General features: G+C 42.2%; 1 protein-coding gene across 4 annotated transcripts in view; it reads left to right on the forward strand.

Moving 5' to 3' along the window:
- Positions 1-21,178, forward strand: part of ACVR2A (activin A receptor type 2A) — a 97,065-nt gene extending 75,887 nt beyond the window's left edge. For 2 of the 4 annotated variants that reach the window (XM_089679036.1, XM_089679037.1), the window contains 5 exons: positions 2,337-2,482; positions 2,606-2,720; positions 3,913-4,051; positions 5,806-5,936; positions 8,729-21,178. In XM_089679036.1, the coding sequence (XP_089535162.1) occupies positions 2,337-2,482; positions 2,606-2,720; positions 3,913-4,051; positions 5,806-5,936; positions 8,729-8,923 (726 nt within the window). In that variant the 3' untranslated portion in view covers positions 8,924-21,178. The remainder of the gene's footprint in view (positions 1-2,336; positions 2,483-2,605; positions 2,721-3,912; positions 4,052-5,805; positions 5,937-8,728) is intronic. The other 2 variants (XR_016312977.1, XR_016312978.1) reach the window with 2 other exon arrangements.
- The last annotated feature ends 2,196 nt before the right edge of the window (positions 21,179-23,374 follow it).

Genomic DNA, 23,374 nt, shown 5'->3' on the forward strand with positions numbered 1-23,374 from the left:
TGAGACCAAGATCAACTTGTACCAGAGTGATGGGAAGAGAAGAGTATGGAGAAGGAAAAGAACTGCTCATGATCCTAAGCATACCACCTCATCAGTGAAGCATGGTGGTGGTAGTGTCATGGCGTGGGCATGTATGGCTGCCAATGGAACTGGTTCTCTTGCATTTATTGATGATGTGACTTCTGACAAAAGCAGCAGGATGAATTCTGAAGTGTTTCGGGAATATTATCTGCTCATATTCAGCCAAATGCTTCAGAACTCATTGGACGCCGCTTCACAGTGCAGATGGACAATGACCCAAAGCATACTGCAAAAGCAACCAAAGAGTTTTTTAAGGGAAAGAAGTGGAATGTTATGCAATGGCCAAGTCAATCACCTGACCTGAATCCGATTGAGCATGCATTTCACTTGCTGAAGACAAAACTGAAGGGAAAATGCCCCAAGAACAAGCAGGAACTGAAGACAGTTGCAGTAGAGGCCTGGCAGAGCATCACCAGGGATGAAACCCAGCGTCTGGAGATGTCTATGCGTTCCAGACTTCAGGCTGTAATTGAATGCAAAGGATTTGTAACCAAGTATTAAAAAGTGAAAGTTTGATTTATAATTGTTATTCTGTCCTATTACTTTTGGTTCCTTAACAAGTGGGAGGCACATATGCAAACTGTTGTAATTCCTACACCGTTCACCTGATTTGGATGTAACAACCCTCAAATTAAAGCTGACGGTCTGCAGTTAAAGCACATCTTGTTCGTTTCATTTCAAATCCATTGTGGTGGTGTATAGAGCCAAAAATGTTAGAATTGTGTCGATGTCCCAATATTTATGGACCTGACTGTATATGCGGCTGCTCGGCGGGTGGGCATTAATGCAGAGCGGCCACATATATGCAACCCTGTTATAAAACTACTTGCCCTGCTTAGAGCGTGGTCCCTCCATGCGTTCAACACTGTAGCTGATGGGGATTGGTAAGCTCCCGATGCATACTTATGATTGGGAGATTTCTGATCATGTGACGGCCAATCACAGCAGTCATATGACCTGAGGATCCCTGCCTCCCAGCTTTTAGAACCCTTAAAGGACCAGGAGGCTTTCGGCGCCAAAGGGTTGATTAAATTTAAAAAAAAAATGCATCAACACATTTCAGAGGTCCTAAAATGCCCCCCCCCCTTCTTCGGGCCATACAAAAGTAGCAGCCTGTGCAGAACAGTTATAATGGAAGCGGCTGATAAATGTCTGTTCTGCAGTTTGCAGGCTGTGGGTATGGGTAGAGAATTTTTTTTTTTTTTTCAAGTGGCAAAATTATCCTATATCTAGCAAATAGTGAATATTAGAAATCACCCATTTAGAGCCTAACTCCAGCCACAATTTTTTTTTTTTTCTTTCAGATATGGCTAGATTAGAGAAAAATAAAAATTACTGCTTGATTTTCTTCCTAAAAATGGGCTTAGCTTTTGTCAGCATTGGGGAGACATCCAATTAATTCTTGACCTGACAGGAAGTGGGGGGCTATCTCCCTTTTTAGGGAAATACATCAGTAAAAAACTAAAATCAACAATTCCTGTCACTGTCTCCAACCACCAGAATGATGAAGAGGGTGCTCAGCCCCGGCCATCTATTGCCAATAAAAGCCAGCATGCCATATGCAAATGCAGCGTTTTTTAATTTTTCCAACTGTAGACCCTTGTAAAACACCAACCAAAGTTTCAGAGAGGCAAAGGTGACAATATAAAGCAACCACATACTTGTGTGTGATACAAATATACATGCCAAATAATTGGAGGGTCACCTTCCATCTGATTACCCAAAACCTCTGCTGACTAACCTGTGTAAGGTAGATGTATACACTTAACCTATTTTTTAAACTGCTGGGTTCTGGTCATGTGATCCAGCTCCCCTGTGTCAGCCAGCAGGGGAGAGGAGGGAGTGCCAACAACAGATGGGCCATTGAAGCCTATGGGTGATGTCACTGCTCCAGAGTTTACTAGTGGTTTTTAGAGCGCAGTCTTCTTTCCTGCAGTTGCTGTTGGCTGACATGGTATCACTTGACCGGACTGGAGCAGGCTGAAAATTGCTAAGTATATACATATTTTTCCACTGGTTAGTGAGCATAGGTGTTGGGATGGTGGAGGAAAATATTGTACCAAAGCCAGAATAGAGGCGAAATCTTCCAGTGGGGGGTTTACGTTGTCAGAGGTGATTTCCCTCATTTTAGAGAGCTTTCCTCTTCCTTCCTGTTGTCTACAGGTAAATCTCTCCAGTAGGACATGAACGTCTAGGGACCACAAGTCATTACACCTTTCAACAATATTTTTAAGTGTTTCTCTTCTCTTCTACAGGGTTCACTTACAGATTTTCTCAAGGCAAATGTGGTTACTTGGAGTGAGCTGTATTACATTGCTGAGACGATGGCTAGAGGCCTGGCATACCTCCATGAAGATATCCCCAACCTGAAAGACGGCCACAAGCCAGCAATTGCTCACAGGTAAAGCCGCCTTTGGCCATTTGGCTTTGGTTGGAAGATACTCCCATTCACTACTCCAGTAAAGCTGAAGGCTCTAGACATCCTTCGCTAATTATTAAGCCATGTTTTTCTATCTTTCTACAGAGATATCAAGAGCAAAAATATCCTCCTGAAAAACAATCTGACGGCCTGTATAGCAGATTTTGGTCTTGCTCTTAAGTTTGAAGCTGGTAAATCTGCTGGTGACACACATGGTCAGGTAGGTGTCTTGACATGTAGAAATAAACCTCTGTGCACAAATCGATTACTTCTGAATAAATGTTAACAGCTACAGGATGAGGAATTCCGTAGAGCATAACATTGTGTCATGGGAGATGACTGGGAGTAGGTGAGGCTTTCACATACAAGCCTGCCATGACAGAAGAGCTTTATTCACAACTTTTATCTTCTTGGAAATGCTTATTTGCATGTTTTCCCAGAGACGCTTGTCTGAGTCTTGTTCTACCTAATATTTAGGAAGGTTGTTTATTTTTTATTGCACATGTTAATTAATATTGGCTGTGCCCTAAATTATTGTGTTCTAATCAGACACCTGACCTCATTTTGTTAGTGTTTTGTACTATATTCATATTCCTGATATCAGATTTACATTCCAGTTTCAGACAGTTGAAGTCTGGTTGATGTGCTCATTAAAGTAGCATTTCAGGCAAAATACAAAAGTCACAAATAAAGCTTAAGCTTGTACTTGGCAGTCTATAACTACTGTATAATAATAATATTAATAATAATATAAAGCACCAATAGTTCGCTCAGCGCTGTACATTACAAAGGGGGACAGAACATGTGACAGAACAATACCAATACAATGCAAAACATGAGGAGATCGAGGGCCCTGCTCTTTCGAGCTTACAATCTAGGATGTTATCTCTCCTACAAATTCTGCCTTTGGTGCTGCTGTGGCCTTGTTTCCTGCATCCAGGCAGGGATCAGATGGCTGGCTGACAATGCGCTGTGAAGATGGACATGGTGATGTCACTGCATAGTATGATGGGGATGAAGGTAAAAGAAGGCTGACCAAGTCACTTTACTGCTGCTGAATCTGCGGCATTGTCTGCCCTCTGTTTCCTTCTTCCCCATTATGCTATGCGATGACATCACCACTGTGTCCATTTTAATAGCATGTTGTCAGCCAGCCCTCTGATCCCATTCAACTATGCAGTGTCATTGTCACATCACTGCATCCATCTTTACAGAGGCATGACTGTTTACTTGCTGCCCACAACTCCTCCCTGCCTGTTAGTGGCACTTGACCCACACACTGCCCTGACACTGGCACCAAATAGCAATACTGAGAAGACAGTAGAGATTTGCCTTCCTGCTTTAAAGTATTGGCTTCATGTTATTTTATACCTGAATTGAATTTTGAGTGTTCTGTGTTTTTGGTTTTTCAGGTGGGAACCCGGAGGTACATGGCTCCTGAAGTGCTAGAGGGTGCTATTAATTTCCAGAGGGATGCCTTCCTGAGGATAGACATGTACGCCTTCGGTCTCGTCCTCTGGGAACTGGCATCTAGGTGCACGGCATCAGATGGTGAGTACAGCTGCACTATATAGTATTAGAATGGTGAACATCCAGTTTTCAACCACTTGTGAATCATAAGAAACAAAAGAACTGACTGAAAGTTTGCAAAGGTCTGTGTAGGTTGGAAAACTTCTAACTCTTCAGGACAGCAGCCCTAGACCACCACCACTTCTGTCACAATACATGGGCAGCATTCCACTATGAACAGCTGCCAGTTCACATCAGGATACTGGCAGAGTCTGAAGTTATTAGGTGGTGTATAACCATTAAAATGTATCTATAGTCAAAATGTAAAATCATATATTTACACATTGCATTTCAGTTCTCTCTAGCCTACTGCTATTAATCTGAAGGATCTTGAAGTTTGTAAACTTTGTGAAGATCCCGCACATTTACTATGCCCTGTGAGTAGGCACTGCTGTGTCACACATTTCACAGAGCCTGCCTTCTGAATGACAGAGGTGCTGAGAGGAGGGGTTTCAGGAGGCGGAGTCAGTACAGGAATCGCTGCTTGCAGGCAGCAAGGTACCATGGGATATGTAGTCCTTAGAAGGGGAAAGTAAACGACAGAGGAGAAGCTGCAAAGCATGCAGAGAATCCAGGAAGTTGTGGAAAGACAGCCAGCAGACAGGCAGTATTCACAATGTAAAATATTTTTCTAGCAAGCTTACATTGGCTTGTCATAAAACACTAATGCTTGTATTGTTACTATATAGCTCATATAAAATGAAAGTGTATGTTGTGACTACAGATCTTGATAAAAGATGCCCTGTCATCTCCTTGTAGGTAAAAGCACAGAAAAAATCAAGTATTTCAAAATGCTTACTTTCAGGGTTTTTCCATTCCATAAGTTGTGTGTGTTTTTTTTTTTGTTTTGTTTTGTTTTTTTAGTTAGTTGCAATGTGCCTTTGAACTTGACAGAGCATTTTGATTACTTCAGGAAAAGTAATTTCCCTAGTACAGCCCATTCCTTCTTGGGACTGTCTAATTATTGTATGTAATGGCCCAGCATCTCCTCCCTGCACCTCTCTGCATAATCTATCTAGCATCTTTAGGAGGAGCGGAGGAGAAGGAGTGCTGGGGCTGCTGACATCACATCCAAGATGGGGGTATCCAGTAGCAGTCTCAGGCCTTTTAGATGTCTACACAACAGAGGATCTTACATAGATAAAATGCCGATATAATTTAATGGGAAAATTGATGTTGCAGTAGATGGTTTGGCGACTTGGTCTTTTTAAAGCCCTAGTTCTTCTTTTTTCTGTTCCTGCTATACTTCTTGTTTTTATTTTCTGTAGTAGTTTATGATCTTTCCACTTTGTTCTTTATTTTTCAACGTCCTTTGGACTTTTTCCATTTTTTTTTTTTTTTTTTTAGTATCCAGGAATCACCGTTTTACCTTTTAGCAGATCCATTTCTGTACATGCGTTTTTGCAGCTCACAACACCTTTAGAGAAAAGCAGTGCAAGCTGGCAGTTCAAAACCTTTTTTTTTTTTTTTTTTTTAAAGGTCTGCCACAGAAAATTTATTGGAATGTTAGAAGGAATTTGCAGCAGCCTGAAGTCTTTTTATAACAGATTTTAGCACTGATATAAATAAATTGTGTGGGCACATTAGAAACGTGTCGTTTTTCATATTGTGGGTATAGTTGTGCAGCTTCTCATTAAATATTCAGGAAAGGGCAGTCTTTTGAATCAATTTAGTAGATTAATAAAATTCCATCCAGTTGCATACTAAACCTTCTTCTGTCTCAATCCTTTTTTCAGGTCCTGTGGATGAGTACATGTTACCGTTTGAGGAGGAAATAGGCCAGCACCCGTCTCTGGAGGACATGCAGGAGGTGGTGGTACATAAGAAGAAAAGGCCTATTTTAAGGGAATGTTGGCAGAAACACGCAGTAAGTAGCTAAAGGTTTGCTGCTGTTACCATAAAGCCTGTGGTTGTCTTATGGCTTCTGTTTTATGAAGTCATTGAAGCTGATAAAAATGTGTAAAAGTTTTGTGTATGCTTTCAGTGCACATATTATCCAGTCTCTGTCTTATCACGCAGTTGCTGTATTCCTAAATTGGGCTGCATTTGAGCTCTGAATGGCAACCGATTTTTTTTTTTTTTCTGCTTTTTATTTTTTTTTAAACTGTCCTTATGAGTTTTACTTTTTCTAAAATGTTTATTTCTTCTTTTATCTTTGACTAATATACCATTGAATGTAGGGTGCTTCCTTGTCACGGTGTACAGAGTACATTGGACATTTGTATAAGAGAGCCAGCAATTCTCATTCACTATGTTCCCCCTTTTAATAAAAACTCAGACATTACGCAGTGCATGTGGTTGTAGACCTAAAGACTTCAGAGTGAACTTCCATACTGTGCACACCACAGAGTTTGTGTTTTCTGAAAGCCCAGTAAAAATACTTCAAAACAAGATTTATGTCATTGCTGTAGCTATAAGCATTGTGGTTACATTCATCTTCAAACTTCACAGCAGAAGCACAGAAATCTTAGCCTATACTCTTTTTCCTATGTCTTTCTATTGTAGGAGAATATAGGCTGCCTGCCAGTCTCCTAATGTAAACCTACAGCAGGTGCCTATAAGGCACACATCTAGGTTCACATTTGAGCGTTGCAGGATGACACACAAAAGCTAAAAAAAAAAAAAGCATCTGTTTTGTAGGTGCCTGGCAGTGTCATTCGTTCTTAATAGCACCCCAGTGTACCTTGCAAACGTGTACCAAAGTGCATGGTTGCAGACTACTATACATTTCAGTGTGGCCCAATTAAAAAGGGTCATGCACTTTTGTACGTTTTTGAGCATAGGGCAGCCCATTAAAATCAGTGGGCCGCTCTAAACATGACATGGGTATTCAAACAAAATTATGCAAAAATTTGCAGGGTTCTTTCACACAGCAGTTCAGGTTCAGATCTGCCTGTTTGTTTTTCAGGAGGATCTGGAAAACTCCATGACTTTCTATTAGCAGGGGTATGTAAAACGGACAAGCATTCGTTTGCATCCAGGTCTGGGAGAAAAAAAGTCCTGTCCTTTTTCGTTTTTTTTTTTTTTTTTTTTTTTCAGATCTAAACATGATAGATCTGAGGTAGTTGGATGTAAATTGGGGACACATCAGTTTTAAATCTTCCTGCCCATAGACGTAGCAGAGGTCTGTTAGGGTCCGGGTGGAGACAATCGAATGGACACAGATGTCACAAATATACCATCTGTAGTTTGGTCTGTTTATTGATCCCCTGCTGATTGGATATGATATGCCTTAAAGCTGTTAGAAAATATATGAAACGGATTTAAGTCTTAGTTGTGATTTTTGAGGATGAATTACTTCACAGGACAAGCAGCTAGAGAGGTCAGGAATGGCTTGTTTTTAAATCTTTTAATGTCTACAATCTGGTTCACTGTGTGCTTCCCCCACATAACAGCAGAATTTCAAGAAAATGAAGTATAAAAACATAGGTTTAACAATAAAATACATTATAAATGTAGCTCAAAATTCTACTTTTTATTCCCCTATTTGAAACCTTATCCTGTGGCTATTAAGTTCCCTAAGTACAGTGAGTCCGTTACCTTACATTACATGGACAGGACATGTGGGTGGTGTGCACAGGCTGCCAGATACTAAGTGGGCGGGTTGCAGCAAGGTTTGCATGTCTTTTCCCTGGGATGTGCAAGCTACTGCTGGGGTTGCCAGCTACTTTTTGAGTAGTGAGAAGATGGTCAGTCAGGAGTGATGTGCCTAGCCACACCCACTACTTACATAATCGCGTAGGGCTGTAATGCTAGTTGGCTCAGGAGCTCGAGGACGACAAGGCTGCAGAATTGTACATAACACAGGGAGGCTGTTGTCACCCTTGCAAAGAAGATGCCTCAACAGCAGTTCAGTTAGTAGGATCTCAAGGTAATTTATACGTTTAAAGGGGGAATGGGAATGAAAAGACTGCGCAATGTTTAATCCTGTTACTAGTCCAGAAAACATTACGTTTTGTATGTTGCCTGTGGTTTCTACTTTAAAACTGAACTCTGGGACAATTAAATCCTAACAATTGGTTCTCTGTCTTCCCTGCAAAGTCTAACCGCCCATTTTGCCTAGGCAGTGATAAATAAGGTGATCTAGTTTTATTCCTTGTTCTCCCAGGCCACCTCCTCTGCCTGACTGCTGGCAGCTGTCTGACGTCATCCCGTACAATGCAGGACCAATGGTCTTGTGCTATACAGGATGACGTCAAGGGCTCACCCACATTCTGGATCATTGGGCAGCGGAAAAGAGAGCCTCAGGGAGCAAGCAACAAGGTAAGTATATCACCACCTTCATCATCCCTCATGCAAAACAAGGAGTTGGCTCCTGCGGCATGGAGGGGGACCCACTGCAAGAGTAATGATTTTTCATCCCAGGTTCAGCTTTAAGTACATATGATTTCAGGGGCGGACTGACTAATTGGAAATTCGGGCACTGCCTAGGGCCTGGGGTCAGTAGGGGGCCCCATGAGATGCCCCTGGTACCTTTTTCATAGGCTTTTTTGAGTTTGTGCAAGGACACAGGGGCCCCATGATCCCCTAATGCCCGGGGGCCCCGTATGATTTAGTATGACCTTTTCATCTTCTGGAGTAAAAGAAAAAAACATCATTTTGTTGAATGAAATCTGCTGTGAATCTCTGATCACCGAATCCTACCCTTTCTCCACCCAGGGGTTGGCGATGCTCTGTGAAACCATCGAGGAGTGCTGGGATCACGACGCAGAAGCCCGGTTATCAGCAGGCTGCGTGGAGGAGCGGATCATCCAGATGCAAAGACTCACAAATATCATTACCACAGATGACATTGTAACAGTGGTCACCATGGTGACAAATGTGGACTTCCCGCCCAAGGAATCTAGTCTATGATACTTGCACTAGACCAACAGACTCACAGCTGCTAAGCTAAGGAATGACTCTCAGCGGAAATGGTTGGTCTGTGCTGCAACGTCCGTCCCTCGGGACGCACCCGGCGTATCATTCCTCGTGGCCTGCAACGGTTCGGCAACGAATTACGGAATGAATAAAACATGAAGAAACAAGGAGACCTCTCTGGACAGCTGACCTATTTCCCTTTTTTTGTTTTTTAAACACATCAGAGAAGGACTGAACCTTGAGTGAACTACTGCTATAAATATATATATATATATAAAAATATATATATATGTATATATACACACATATACATATATGTGTATATATATATCCTATGAATATTTTTTTTTTAAATCAAAGCATTTCATTTCAGATTTTAAGAAAAAAAGGGTAACTGTTTTTATTGCATTTGCTGTTGTGTTTCTATAAATGACTATTGTAATGCCAATATGACACAGCTTGTGAATGTTCCCCTGTGCTGCTCTTCTGTGTATAGAAACCTATAAGAAAAGTTTGTGGGACATTTTAAAGAGGCTTCCAAGCATAGTTTAACCTCCCTCAACAAGCTATACCTCAGTTCCACAGTCTCTAAATTAAATTATACCGTTGAAAACACTAAGCAATTTTAAATAACCGAACCGTGTTTTTTTTTTTTTTTTCCGTTTTATTTTTTTTAAATATATATGTATGTATTACAATTTTTTTTTTGTGTTATTTAAGAATAAATGTGGTAGGTTTTATTTAACCCATGAAAAGGCATCCCCTGCTATTCATTTTTGTAGTTTAAGGGAACCTGGAACCAGCATAAACAAGCGCATAGGGATTCTTACGAAAAGCTAACTTTTAACCTACTACATCGCTTTTATTGATGATCAGTGATTCTGCCCATCTTTAAAAATGCTCCCTCCTGTCTCTTGTATTTGTGAGGGGTGTAGGCTGCGCTACCTCAGTCTTGGTTAGAATCTGCCCCTTAAAGCCCACCATGTATTGCTGCAGCAAGTGACTGTTTAGAGGTGAGGAGGAAAGAGAGGGCTTAGAGAGGTGTGGTGGGATGTTATACACACCGTAGAGAAAAGACATGTGTTTTTTTTTGTTTTTTGGGTTTTTAATTTTCTTTCTTTAAAGAGGCTAGGAATATACAAGTAAGCAGGGGACTGACCATTTGGAAACTCGGGCCCTGCCCGAGGGCCAGGGTCAGTAGGGGGCCCCATGAGATGCCCCTGGTACCCTTTTCATAGGCTTTTTTGAGTTTGGGCAAGGACACAGGGGCCCCATGATCCCCCTATTGCCAGGGGGCCCCACGAGTTGTCAGTCTGCCCCTGCAAGTAAGATTTGTTTTTATTATGAGTGAAAGGTAACACATGGTGAAATCGGGTGGGAAGAGCATAAAGAGTGTATCCATAGTGCATTGATCACTGTACGTTTACTCATAGGAGGAGTTGGCTTTTATAGTACCAATCCTGGAGGCCCCTCCTGGACCTGTCAGCTTGCTAGGTCTTTTGGCTTCTAAAGGTAGAAATCTTTCAAAGCTCTGTAATAGGCTTTGTTTAGACTGAGTATTTAAAGTGGGTAGGACATGATAGTATTTACTCCCCCCACACTCATCTCGCACTGATGCCTGCGGTAGGGATTTCTCCTTTAATGGAGCCAACCATGATGGATTGAATCTCTGCCAGTTCAGCAGGGACCAACTGAGATTTGATTCATCTATGGGCAGGCTGGTTGTATGCAATCACTGCCGGTGGCTATAGCCGCTAGCAGTGATCTTTGTGTTCTGCCGTCTGGGAAGGCTCCCTGCTGGCAGAGAACAATAGCTTTGCAGGAGGGATTCCCCCATCAACACTGACTGTGGTGATGGGGGAATGTGGTAACTTTTTTCTTTTTTTTTTTTTCTTCCACCCGTGCTGGAAGGAAAGAAAACTACATAATTTATGGGCTGCTTAAGGTTAAAGGACTGCTTATTCAAACTTCTTCCCTGCCCCTTCCTAACCCACAGGACAGGCATGAAAAATAGAACGTGTGGAAGGGAAACGAATAGCCTTTTTCATCTTCCTGTTGCAGCTTGGAGAGAGTGAGGTCATCCTCCTTCGGCCAGATCTCAGAGAATGTTGAGTAGCACAAATCTCACTAGAAGATAATCATGCACTGGGCCGCGGTGCCTTCATGTGAGATTTGGGTCTGCTCAGCATTTCCAGAGAGCTTGTCTGCAGGAGGATGACATCACCCCCGATACTACGGAAATTGCAGAAAGGTGAGGATATAGAACTATTTCCCCCCAAGGTGAGGATATAGAACTATTTCCCCCCAAGGTGAGGATATAGAACTATTTCCCCCCAAGGTGAGGATATAGAACTATTTCCCCCCAAGGTGAGGATATAGAACTATTTCCCCCCAAGGTGAGGATATAGAACTATTTCCCCCCAAGGTGAGGGTATAGAACGATTTCCCCCCCAAGGTGAGGGTATAGAACGATTTCCCCCCCAAGGTGAGGGTATAGAACGATTTCCCCCCCAAGGTGAGGGTATAGAACGATTTCCCCCCCAAGGTGAGGGTATAGAACGATTTCCCCCCCAAGGTGAGGATCTAGAACGATTTCCCCCCCAAGGTGAGGATCTAGAACGATTTCCCCCCCAAGGTGAGGATCTAGAACGATTTCCCCCCCAAGGTGAGGATCTAGAACGATTTCCCCCCCAAGGTGAGGATCTAGAACGATTTCCCCCCCAAGGTGAGGATCTAGAACTATTTCCCCCCCAAGGTGAGGATCTAGAACTATTTCCCCCCCCAAGGTGAGGATCTAGAACTATTTCCCCCCCAAGGTGAGGATCTAGAACTATTTCCCCCCCAAGGTGAGGATCTAGAACTATTTCCCCCCCAAGGTGAGGATCTAGAACTATTTCCCCCCCAAGGTGAGGATCTAGAACTATTTCCCCCCCAAGGTGAGGATCTAGAACTATTTCCCCCCCAAGGTGAGGATCTAGAACTATTTCCCCCCAAGGTGAGGATCTAGAACTATTTCCCCCCAAGGTGAGGATCTAGAACTATTTCCCCCCAAGGTGAGGATCTAGAACTATTTCCCCCCAAGGTGAGGATCTAGAACGATTTCCCCCCAAGGTGAGGATCTAGAACGATTTCCCCCCCAAGGTGAGGATCTAGAACGATTTCCCCCCCAAGGTGAGGATCTAGAACGATTTCCCCCCCAAGGTGAGGATCTAGAACTAATTCCCCCCCAAGGTGAGGATCTAGAACTAATTCCCCCCCAAGGTGAGGATCTAGAACTATTTCCCCCCAAGGTGAGGATCTAGAACTATTTCCCCCCAAGGTGAGGATCTAGAACTATTTCCCCCCAAGGTGAGGATCTAGAACTATTTCCCCCCAAGGTGAGGATCTAGAACTATTTCCCCCCAAGGTGAGGATCTAGAACTATTTTCCCCCCAAGGTGAGGATCTAGAACTATTTTCCCCCCAAGGTGAGGATCTAGAACTATTTTCCCCCCAAGGTGAGGATCTAGAACTATTTTCCCCCCAAGGTGAGGATCTAGAACTATTTTCCCCCCAAGGTGAGGATCTAGAACTATTTTCCCCCCAAGGTGAGGATCTAGAACTATTTTCCCCCCAAGGTGAGGATCTAGAACTATTTTCCCCCCAAGGTGAGGATCTAGAACTATTTTCCCCCCAAGGTGAGGATCTAGAACTATTTTCCCCCCAAGGTGAGGATCTAGAACTATTTTCCCCCCAAGGTGAGGATCTAGAACTATTTTCCCCCCAAGGTGAGGGTATATATTTTCCCCCCAAGGTGAGGATATATAACTATTTTCCCCCCAAGGTGAGAATATATAACTATTTTCCCCCCCAAGGTGAGGATATATATTTCCCCCCAAGGTGAGAATATATAACTATTTTCCCCCCCAAGGTGAGGATATATATTTCCCCCAAGGTGAGGATATATGACAAATGTTCCCCCACAGGTTCATTTAAGCAGTGCTTAATGAATGGGAGGGAGCCACGAAGAATAAGCGGACTTTGCTTGAAGTGCAAGGTTTGGTTGAAGGGGAACTAGTAGTGGTCATCCTTTACTCTTGGCCAGCATACTATCAATGGGGCAAAGGCAAGCTTGTGGGTTCATCAAAACCATCTTTGAATGAGCCTATAGCCAACAGTCAGCCTGGCCATCTCAATCTGCGGCTGCATATACTACCTCTGAAGCAGACTGCTCACAGGTTCACACAGCCGATGGCTCACAACTCAACCTTGCAACATCAATCTAAAGCTGAGTTGGTTTCTATGGGGCAGTCAGTGATGGTGCTTGTGGGTATGAAAGAGCCTACAGCCCAAAGGTCTAGTCTTAGGGCAGAGATAACGGAGATCTTGGGTTCACCACACCATCTTTGAGTGATCCTTTAGTCCAGAAGTCAGCCTGGCAAGCTCAGTCTGACGTTGCATACCATCATTGTGGCTGTGATGGTGCCAACAGGTTTGCCACACAGCCCGCGAACAAGCCTTGCAACCCAGGAGTCTGCGTGGTCACCTCCATCTGAGGCTTCCCCATGAATTATTTATTTTTTTAAAAATAGATTCCCTATAAAGCACTTGGCTTAGCGCTGGTGACATTCCCTTCCATTGGATGCATCACTTATGGGTTAAATATAGCATTTGCCAGCTCTCATATTACTGGAAGGGTTAATGTCCAAAACAAATAACCATTCCTAAACAGTGTTTTGTTTTTTTTTTTTTTAATTTTCTGTGAAGATCTCTTGCCTTTTTTATTTTCTTTACCTGCCCACATAGGAAATTCTTTCTTACCTGCTGATGTGTTATATAGATTTGCTGTGTCTGAGGAACCATTGAAAATAGAAGCATGTTTTTTTTTTTTGTTTGTTTTTTTTTTTAAATCTTTATTTGCTAGCTCTGACACTGGAACACCCGGTTTTGCGCTCTTTCTTGCTCCTATTTTTCCTTTATATTTATGTTGTATGTCTGTTCAGTGAACGGCCAAGTTGGCTGTTTTCAGATCTCCTCAGGAAATTTCACGACCCAGAATTCCTCATACTATAATTGCAACCACGCAGTGCCATCATGTCAGTGCAACACTGGAATCGGAGTTTGTGTAATCATGCCAGGTTTATATTTTACCGCAGATTCAGATTCCTTGTGTCACCGTTTAAAGAACTCCAGTCAGGTAAAAAAAACCTTTGCTTTAGTCCAATGAGATTGTTGGAGGAAAGAAGGCTTCGCTTAGTTTTATTCTGCGTGATTGTAATCCTTAGTGATTCTAAAGGCTTTTACTTTCCTGCTGGGTGCAGTGGTTTTGCACAAAGCAGCCCAGATCCACGTTTTCTCGGCTCCTCCACTGGCGTTCCTGGCCCCTCCCTCCTGTCAGGTTCCCCCACAGCAAGCAGCTTGCTATGGGGGCACCCGCTGCCCCTGTGTCCATTCACACACTGAGCCCTGGCTCGTCCCCTCCCTCTCTCTTCTCATTGGCTCACTGGCTGTGATTGACAGCAGTGGGAGCCAATGTCTCCTGCTGCTGTCTCAGCCATTGAGGAGAGGGAGCCCTGGGATAGCTGAGACTCCAGTGCTCATTGCTTGAAAGAAATGAGGCTTAGCTGAGTATTGGCGGGGGAGGGGATGCTGCACAGAGGTTTTTTTTACCTTCATGCATAGAATGCATGAAGATAAAAACAAACCTCGAGCCTTTAGAACCACTTTAAGCTTTCGTTATCACCATCACCTCCCTGCTCACTAAACTCCAAGCAGACACCAGTTGTTATCCTTGACTGTATTATCTACAGTTGCTTTAAATACCCAAGTCTGCCTTTTGTATTGCACAGTGCTGTCACTCTCACACCGGAAGTTAGCTGACAGGAGAAGAGAGCAGAGAGCTCACCTGCTTGGTGAACTGAGTCTCCTTCACTGTCCAGTCAGCGTGTTGCTGGTGGGTTGAGGACCAGTTCCTAGTCTAACTGGCCTTGCTGTGCTGCCTTGATCCCAAAACTGGCTGTTTAATTACACTTTTTTGTCCGGTAAGACAGCTCACCTATATGTATTTTGACTGCATACTTATCTGGAGATCAGCTTTAAATTTCAATCCAAACTCAAGAGTATTCTTGCCTGCATTGGCTGCTGTAGTAAGGCAGAGAAGACTGGCATCAAACTGTTGGGTCAAAACAGTATTGTATTTCAGGCACGGGGGTGGAGAAGGTATTTAGGTTCCAGGTAATTTAGGTAGAGATTAGGCATGTTTTCTGAGCAAAAAAGTCTCACTTTTCAGGATAAAGCAGAAATATTGCTTTTGGGGAGGAGACTGGCTGTGCAAACAAAATACTTTTGTAGCTTCCTGCTTAAAAGGGGTTTTTTTCTTGACTGGAGTGTCACTTTAAAATGAAAATTCAGGGACAATTAGTGAAATATAATCGCTATTATGCAAATCTTGTTTTGAGGTATAACCAATACTGACATGGTTAGCACGGACTAGCAAAAAAAAAAAACAAAAAAACAAAAAACAATTCTCACTTTGACAGAGTATGGCGTTTTTGGCTGGGCATAGGTGCCAAAGTTTGTTTAAACCTGAGAAATGGAAGCAAAAAGTACACCCTTGCCTGTTGCTGGTGGGGAGGCCATTTTGATAGCTTAGCTTCCGAAATGTGACTTCTCCTGTCATCTGAGAGCACAGCCTATCCAACCAGTGGAAAGCAGCCTCGGTAATGTCGCTGCCCAACCACTGGATAGGCTGCTTACTCAGAAAAATCGCTTTAGCTTACAACATGGCTGTCTCCTCTCTCCGTAGACATCAGGTGCCGTTACGTTGATTTGTGCATGCCAAAGTACATTGTTTAATTTTTCTGGACTTTTACCGTAAACCTACAGACACCAAGTATTGTGTTCTATTGCAGGAAATTTTTTTACAACCTTTCTACCAATCAGAAGCTCACTGTGAATAGACAGTGACCCAGGCTGCGGGTTTAAATGAATAGAATTATGGTTAAAAAGCCACTGCTGTCCAATAGGATTTCTTTGATTTCAGCAGTTTGGGAGCAGGGTATTATTCTCTGGGGAAGTCCTGGCATGACTGGCTCTTCAGCTGAGCTGTCCTCAAGTCCTATCTTTGATACCACCACTATCACAGTGCTGCGACACAGGCCGCTCCTGTAGGTACATAAAGTTACTTGCAAGTTGCTGTGACTAGGACCTGAGGAGCAAGTTGGTAAACAATGCTGTAGTGGCTTCTCCATAAAAATGGAGATATCACAAGCCCAGCATGGAAAGTTGGAGGAAAAAAAAAAACCCAACTCCACTCACAAAGAAACCTTTTTGGGTAGAGCTGTTCTTTAATCACTCTGGGAACAATGTACTCTATGCGTCTGTTATATACATCATTTTCATCGGGGTTATTCTGTAGACCGTAGGAAGAGAAAACCAATCAGATGTTGGCTTTTTCAAATCTGTTCTTGGAAATTGACAGCAGACATTTCGATTGGTTGTTGTGGGTAATGGCCTCTTTCATCCTACTTGTATAGAATATGTCCCCCCAAAGTAACCGGCAGAGGCTTCTCTTTCAAATTCATGGAGCAAACAATGTTGGTGGTTCTCAATGTGTGTTCCTGATCCTCAGGTTTCAGTAGTTGTATCACTCACCCGATGGTTAAATAATACTTGGAGTGTTATTTCTGAAAAGAGTCATTTGAATAAACTATTGTTTAATATTTGAGATTCTCCTCAAACATATTTCTTTGTATTTTCAGTGGAAATAGTAAAGTGTTTGAAGTATCTTTTTTCTAGTATTTGCTGCAATGTGATTTGGTGTCCAGGCAAAAGCAGACAACTTGTGTAGTTATAGAACATCGTTCAGTTTATCTTTGAGCAATTCCCCATAGGAATATTTTGGGGGAAGAACTTGGTGAACCTGTGATGAAGCAATATACAGTACCTTTGATGGAGGCCTCAGATAGAAGCAGCTCTTTTGATGGCAGTGGTAACAGTATGCTAGCCATACATGTGTAGATCTCTTGTTCAGCCTGTGGGTTGAATATGAGAAATCTAATAGATTCCTCCATTCATGCCGCTTACACCACAGATGCCTGAATACCCGAATATAATTGGATATATTCATTGTAGTGTACAGTGGTCCGGGTGGCACATTTCTGATACCTACCCAGATCCTCTTACATAGTCTGGCTGAAAAAAGACAAAAGTCCATCCAGTTCAGCCATTTAAAAAAAAAAAAAAAAGTTATACCCACAGTTGATCCAGAGGAAGGCAAAAAAAAAAACCCAGCAAAGCATGATCCAGTTTGCTCCTGCAGGGAAAAAAATTCCTTCCTGATCCCCCGACAGGCAATCGGATATTCCCTGGATCAACTTTACCTATAAATGTTAGTATCCAGTTATATTCTGTGTATCTAGGAAAGAATCCAGGACTTTTTTAAAGCAATCCACTGAACTGGCCAGAACCAAATCTTGAGGGAGTCTATTCCACATTTTCACAGCTCTTACTGTAAAAAAAAAACCTTTCCGTGTTTGGAGATTACATTTCTTTTCCTCCAGACGTAAAGCGTGTCCCCTTGTCCTCTGTGAGGACCTCAGGGTGAATAACTCTACACTATATGAACCACTGATGTATTTATACATGGTGATCATATCCCCCCTTATACATGGAGATCATATCCCCCCTTATGTATTATACATGGAGATCATATCCCCCCCTATGTATTATACATGGTGATCATATCCCCCGTATGTATTATACATGGTGATCATATCCCCCCTTATGTATTATACATGGTGATCATATCCCCCTTATGTATTATACCTGGTGATCATATCCCCCCTTATGTATTATACATGGAGATCATATCCCCCCTTAATCTCCTCTTCTCAAGAGAGAATAAATTCAGTTCCTCTAATCTTTCCTCATAGCTGATCTCCTCCATGCCTCTTATCAGTTTGGTTGTCCTTCTCTGTATTTTCTCCAGTTCCCCAATGTTAATTTTGTGAATTGGTGCCCAAAACTGAACTGCATATTCCAGATGAGGTATTACTAATGATTTGTACAGAGGTAAAATGCTGTGTTCTGCAACCTCTCAGTCCATCACTGTCATGTTGAATGTGACACCATGAAGATGCCCGTTGGCTCTTCCTGGTTCAGCTGGCACACCTCCTGATGGTGCGGTGCTAGGCCCAGCCTCCTCCTCCTTTCTGAATAAAGTGATATGTGACATGCATGTCCCAGGAGGCAAAGGGAGGACAGTACATTTCATTTGCCTGGGGGGGGGGGGGGGGTCATTTTTAATGGGGAAAAAAAGACATCCCTGCTCTGTTAGTGGAGGGGAAGGGGTTATAGAGAAATTAAAGCCGATCTTCCCTCCCCTACAACAAGTATGTAACTTTGGAAGCAGAACTAGCAGCTTTCATCTGATGCTTCTCATGGGATTCATCTTAAGGGCTCAATAGCACCTGATTTTAATAAATCCCCATTTGATAGTCTCATTTGCAATATACCTATTTTTATGTGTTGCAAATGTGCGATAATCTCACTACTAAGGATTTAGAATTCTCATTTGTAGCTGAGCCACAAGGTATTAACGTCATTCCCTCTTTTAGCTTGTGTGGAGTTGATTTCTGACCTTTATAAATAGGGGTCAGCTGCCACTTCAGACCAGGGATCCACAGGAGATAGCAATAGGCTGATGGGAAAGTAGGGGCTTCTGTAGGAGACTAGCTGCAGCTTCCCTGAATATGCATGCTATTGGTATGTTTGAGCAAACGTTTTATGGGATCCTTGTGAATATTTAGGAGACAGATTTGCATTCCCCACAAAAGTATGGGTCATGGTAACTGGGACAATTTACACATCAGTGGTTGTACTGAACTCCAGTGAGCAGTGAGGTGCAATTCATAGTATGCAGTATTCTGGAGCAGTGGGAACCTTTAGCTAGCACTCCTCATCCCCAAGACCGTTGGTATCTCAGCAAGACACTTACATAGTTATATAGTTAATCTGGATGAAAAAAGACAAGTCCATCCAGTTCAACCATTAAAAAAAAAAAAAATTATAATCCCATTCCTACAGTTGATCCAGAGGAAGGCAAAAAAAAAAAACAGAAAAGCATGATCCAATTTGCTCCTGCTGGGAAAAATATTCCTCCCTGATCCCGCTGAGAGGCAATCGGATATTCCCTGGATCAACTTTACCTATAAATGTTAGTATCCATTGGTCAGGGAGGACTTCCAATGCAGCAGCACACAACTTGGACACCCACCACATCGGAGTTGAGGGGTTCCTCATGACTGAACAGTCACTGGCATTATATTATTAAAATAGGAGCTTTTCTTTGACCCTAACATATGGGTCTCCAAACTTTCTAAAGAAAGAGGCCAATTTATTGTTCTTCAAACTATGGCCAGAGGGAGTGGAAATTTTCCTGGCATTAGTAAACATCACCACATAGGCAAGGAATAGTGCCCCGTTGTTGGTATCATTGGTTGGAATAGTGCTCCATTGTTGGTGTCAGTTGGAGATATGGTGCCTCATCGTTGTCAGTTGGCAGAATAGTGTCTTGTATCAGTGGGATGAATAGTGCCCCAAGGGTCCAATAAAGGCAAGCAAAGGGCCACACTTTGGAGACCACTGCTTTAACTGTTCTGTTATGCACCTTCAGGTCCAATCTGTGGAGCCTCAAGGGTTCCTTTTATTTCACTGGGAAGCTTCTAACTAAAGCTGGCTGTAGATGGATCGAAATTGGTCCGGTTCAGAAGAAACCAAACAAGTTTTGATAAATCTATGGGCAGGCTGGTTCTGCTCCAGCTGTTGAAATTAAGAAAACCAATATAACCATATGCGTGCTGTTACCCAGAAAATGCCCTATGAACCATTGTGCAGCCAGTAATTATTTGCCAACACTTATGAGCTGCATTCTCACATTTTGGCCACCATTCATGTATCTTGTTAAGAGTGACAAGTAATCTTTCTAATTTAGATCTCACACTTGATTGTAACAGTGTAAAAAGCAATTTATTGTTCTAAAAATTAATACGATTTGATTGGTTACTGCTGTTTTTCTCATTCCAGTCAAAATTGGTATTTCTGTTTTGCATAGATGCTAAGCTGATCTACCCTTTTGGATTCTTCTACTTTTCCAGAACCTTGTCTGTACCTTGGTTCCAAACTCTACCCACCTGGTACAGCTAGAGTCAAGGAGATACAAGAAAGCAATGGATGATTTCACCCCACTGGCCTCCACTTGGAATTGAAATGTCAGTCTTGGCTCAAATGATTCTTAAGATACTCAAAAAACCAAACGCAAACCATTGCAGCCTGGGTCCAGTCTCTCCAGTGAGCATTTTGACCTCAATTACACAGATACCCACTGAGTGATATTTAGTGCTTTTGATTGCGTTTCCTGTGTTTGGCCCCTAAAAAGTACATTTATCTTACTTCTCTGACTGATAATTGTGATTGGTCGCTGCCTCCTGTGAGCCAATGACAACACTCTACCGGTAAATCAGTGCAGTCTTCAGTGACTGGACACAGGAATCCGTCCGCACAGGTTTTTGGCGCTAAAAGTCCCTCGGCAATCGCTGTGTAGTTATAACTCCGGTCAGTGACTTCTATCCTCTCCAATGCCTTCAGACATGTACTGAATGTAATAAGGTCTCTCACTAACAGTATTTCAACTGCCAACTTTTACTTTATATGAGTTTTTATTTTCTGAGATGTTTTCCAGTCTTACCTGAAAAAAAAAAAAATTTAACTTTTCTTAAAACTAGTTGTTTTGGTACAAATATGCATAACCTTATTTATGGTTTAACTGCAAAAAAACGATACAAAAGGGAACTGTGTCGTTGGATTAAAGTCATTTACCTCAGATATTCAACCAGCAACTCTTATTATGCATTTTCTGAATTCATGTAATCCGTTATTACCTCTGATACCTGCTAAAGCGATATCATTCGGTGTTCAGGAAATCTCTGCTACTGTCAGTTACGGCAAACAGCAGCCCTTGCTTAGCTGTATAGGAACCGTCAGTATGCTACAGCTGGGCAAGAAGCGCTGGTTGACCTTCCCAGTCTATTTTCATATTCTGTCTTTTTTGTTTTGTTTTGCCTACCGAAGTACCTACCGAAAATGCCATGGTAAAATGAAAAAAAAAAAAAAAAGTGATTGTTAAATATTGTACAAAAGAAACCATGTATGCTATCCCCACCAAAAAAAGAAAACCAATAAAAAAAAAAACAAAACAAAAGCTGACACCTAATTTGGAGCACTTTGTTTTTTGTCTGCAACAACTGTACAGTTAATTTTTTAGTTAGGAAGGTGACAAAGTAAAAGATGAGTCCTCGTGTTAGTCAAATCCGAAGGTGGGTTAAAGTGAACCTGTACCCATACTATGCACACTAAAATATTTACATGCAGTATTCTGAACAAGTAATAAAACAAGCCCTCATTGACCTCTGTAACTATAGACACTGTGGGGGAAAAAAAAAAAACAAAACAGGATTTTAGTAATCCTCTAAGGGGCACAGGCATTCACATACTGTCAGGTTAGTGCACCACACACTACCTTCAATGGTGCAATGCAGTGCCATTCATTCTGCTGATACCGCAACGTCTGAGTTATGCTGCACAATTTTGCGATGTATGGTGTAGTACAGTGCATGTCCAAGAGCAAAAAAAACAAAACAAACCACAGGTGTATGCCAACCCATTCATTTTCGAATAGGCTAAGTGGGGTGATGTTTGTTGGCCTTTTGTAGACCATGTAAGTTTCACACTTCTCCCCCCCTTTCTGCTCTGGCAGAATTCTTGGATCAAGGAGTGTGCCATTATTCCAGCAGCTGAAAAGTTTCAAGGTTTTTACTCCAACTGGTTCACAGTCCCAAAAATAAAAGGAGGACCTTAATCAATTCTGAAGTTTAAAGCATTAAATGTCTTCATTTGAGTCCAGAAGTGTTGCCAAATCTATCATAGGCTCCCTTCATCTTGGAGATTTTCTGCCTGCTGTGGACAGCCAAAATGTATAATTGCACATGTCCCCATTTTTCCAGTACATCAACAATACCTCCCTATTCCTATACATTTTCTATCAATTGTTAGCCCTAATATTCATCCTTTTCTTCAGAACATGTTCTGCAAGGTTCTAGCCCCTGCACAAGCTTTGTTATCCTCTTACGGTATACCCATAATTGGATGTCTGGACAGTGTAGATCCTGAACAAAGTTTTGGATTGTCTAGACCAGGGGTGTCAAATGACGGTCCTCCAGTAGTAGTAGTTGTGGAATTACAAGTCTCATCATGCTTCTGCCTGTGAGAGTCATGCTTGTAATTGTCAGCCTTGCAATGTCTAATGAGACTTGTACTTCCACAACAGCTGAAGGGATGCAAGTTTGCCACCTATGGTCTACTAGCCCATCAAAAGGTTTGATTCTAATCCTTCAGAAATCAGGGTTAGAATCGGCACGTTGATTTGCATATCTGAGTCTCATTCTGGTTACAGCTTAGGTCCAGCGTTTTTCTTCCAAAAAAAAAAAAAAATCAGATTCAGACCTTCCAATCGAGAAGCCATCTCACCCCCCATGATAGTTCTGGACTTTATGATAACCTCTCAGGCAGTTTAATTTCCCCAGTTCCACTCCAGGCTCTTACAACACAATACTCAGCCATCAAGGGACAAATCCGTTCAGTGTCAGACAAGTCAGTTTGTCCAGAAACTGAAGACCAGGTTATCTCTAGGTTGGTGGTTCAGGAATCCAGCTCTAAAGGTCTTAATCCCCATCTATTGGGGAAGCAAAGTATTTCAAAAGTGTATAGAATACTCACAGAATTAGACACAAACACAAAGTTAACTTTTATCACAAAATGGGAAAGGGATATGGGAGTTGGGTTCGATGAAGATAGACAGAGAAAGATGTTTAGATACACGATAATGTTAGTATGAGAGAGGTAGAGGTTAATTATAAGTGTGTGACACGATGGCACATTACACCGAGTGTAGAGCACAAGATGAATGGGGAAAATTCAAATATGTGTTGGAGAGGATGTGGAGAGATGGGCACGGTGTTTCACATATGGTGGGAATGTCTGAAAATCCAGGCTTTTTGGAAGATAATAGTCAAACTGATTGAAGAAATAACTGAAATTGACATAGGATTAGACCCCACGACGTGCCTCCTACACAATGTGGAGACATCTGTAAATAAATATAAAGATTCAGGTATTTGGTACTTCTTGAATGCGGTGAAAGGGTTGATACCCAAGTTTTGGTGGAAAGCTGAGGTACCGAAGGAGGAAGACTGGATTAACAGAGTAAACCAGATAGGTAGAATGGAAAGATCATACCATATGCAGGAAGATAGGATGAGAGTTTATATTAGGAGATGGGAAAAGTGGGAAAGAGCAGGATTGAAAGAGAAATATAGGAAAATATGAACTAGGATGTTAGCAAAAAATTAAT

The sequence above is a fragment of the Staurois parvus genome, unplaced genomic scaffold (assembly GCF_062004578.1).
Source record: "Staurois parvus isolate SC_StPar_1 unplaced genomic scaffold, SC_StPar_1.0 ptg000216l, whole genome shotgun sequence".
In the NCBI taxonomy this organism is placed as follows: Eukaryota; Metazoa; Chordata; class Amphibia; order Anura; family Ranidae; genus Staurois; species Staurois parvus.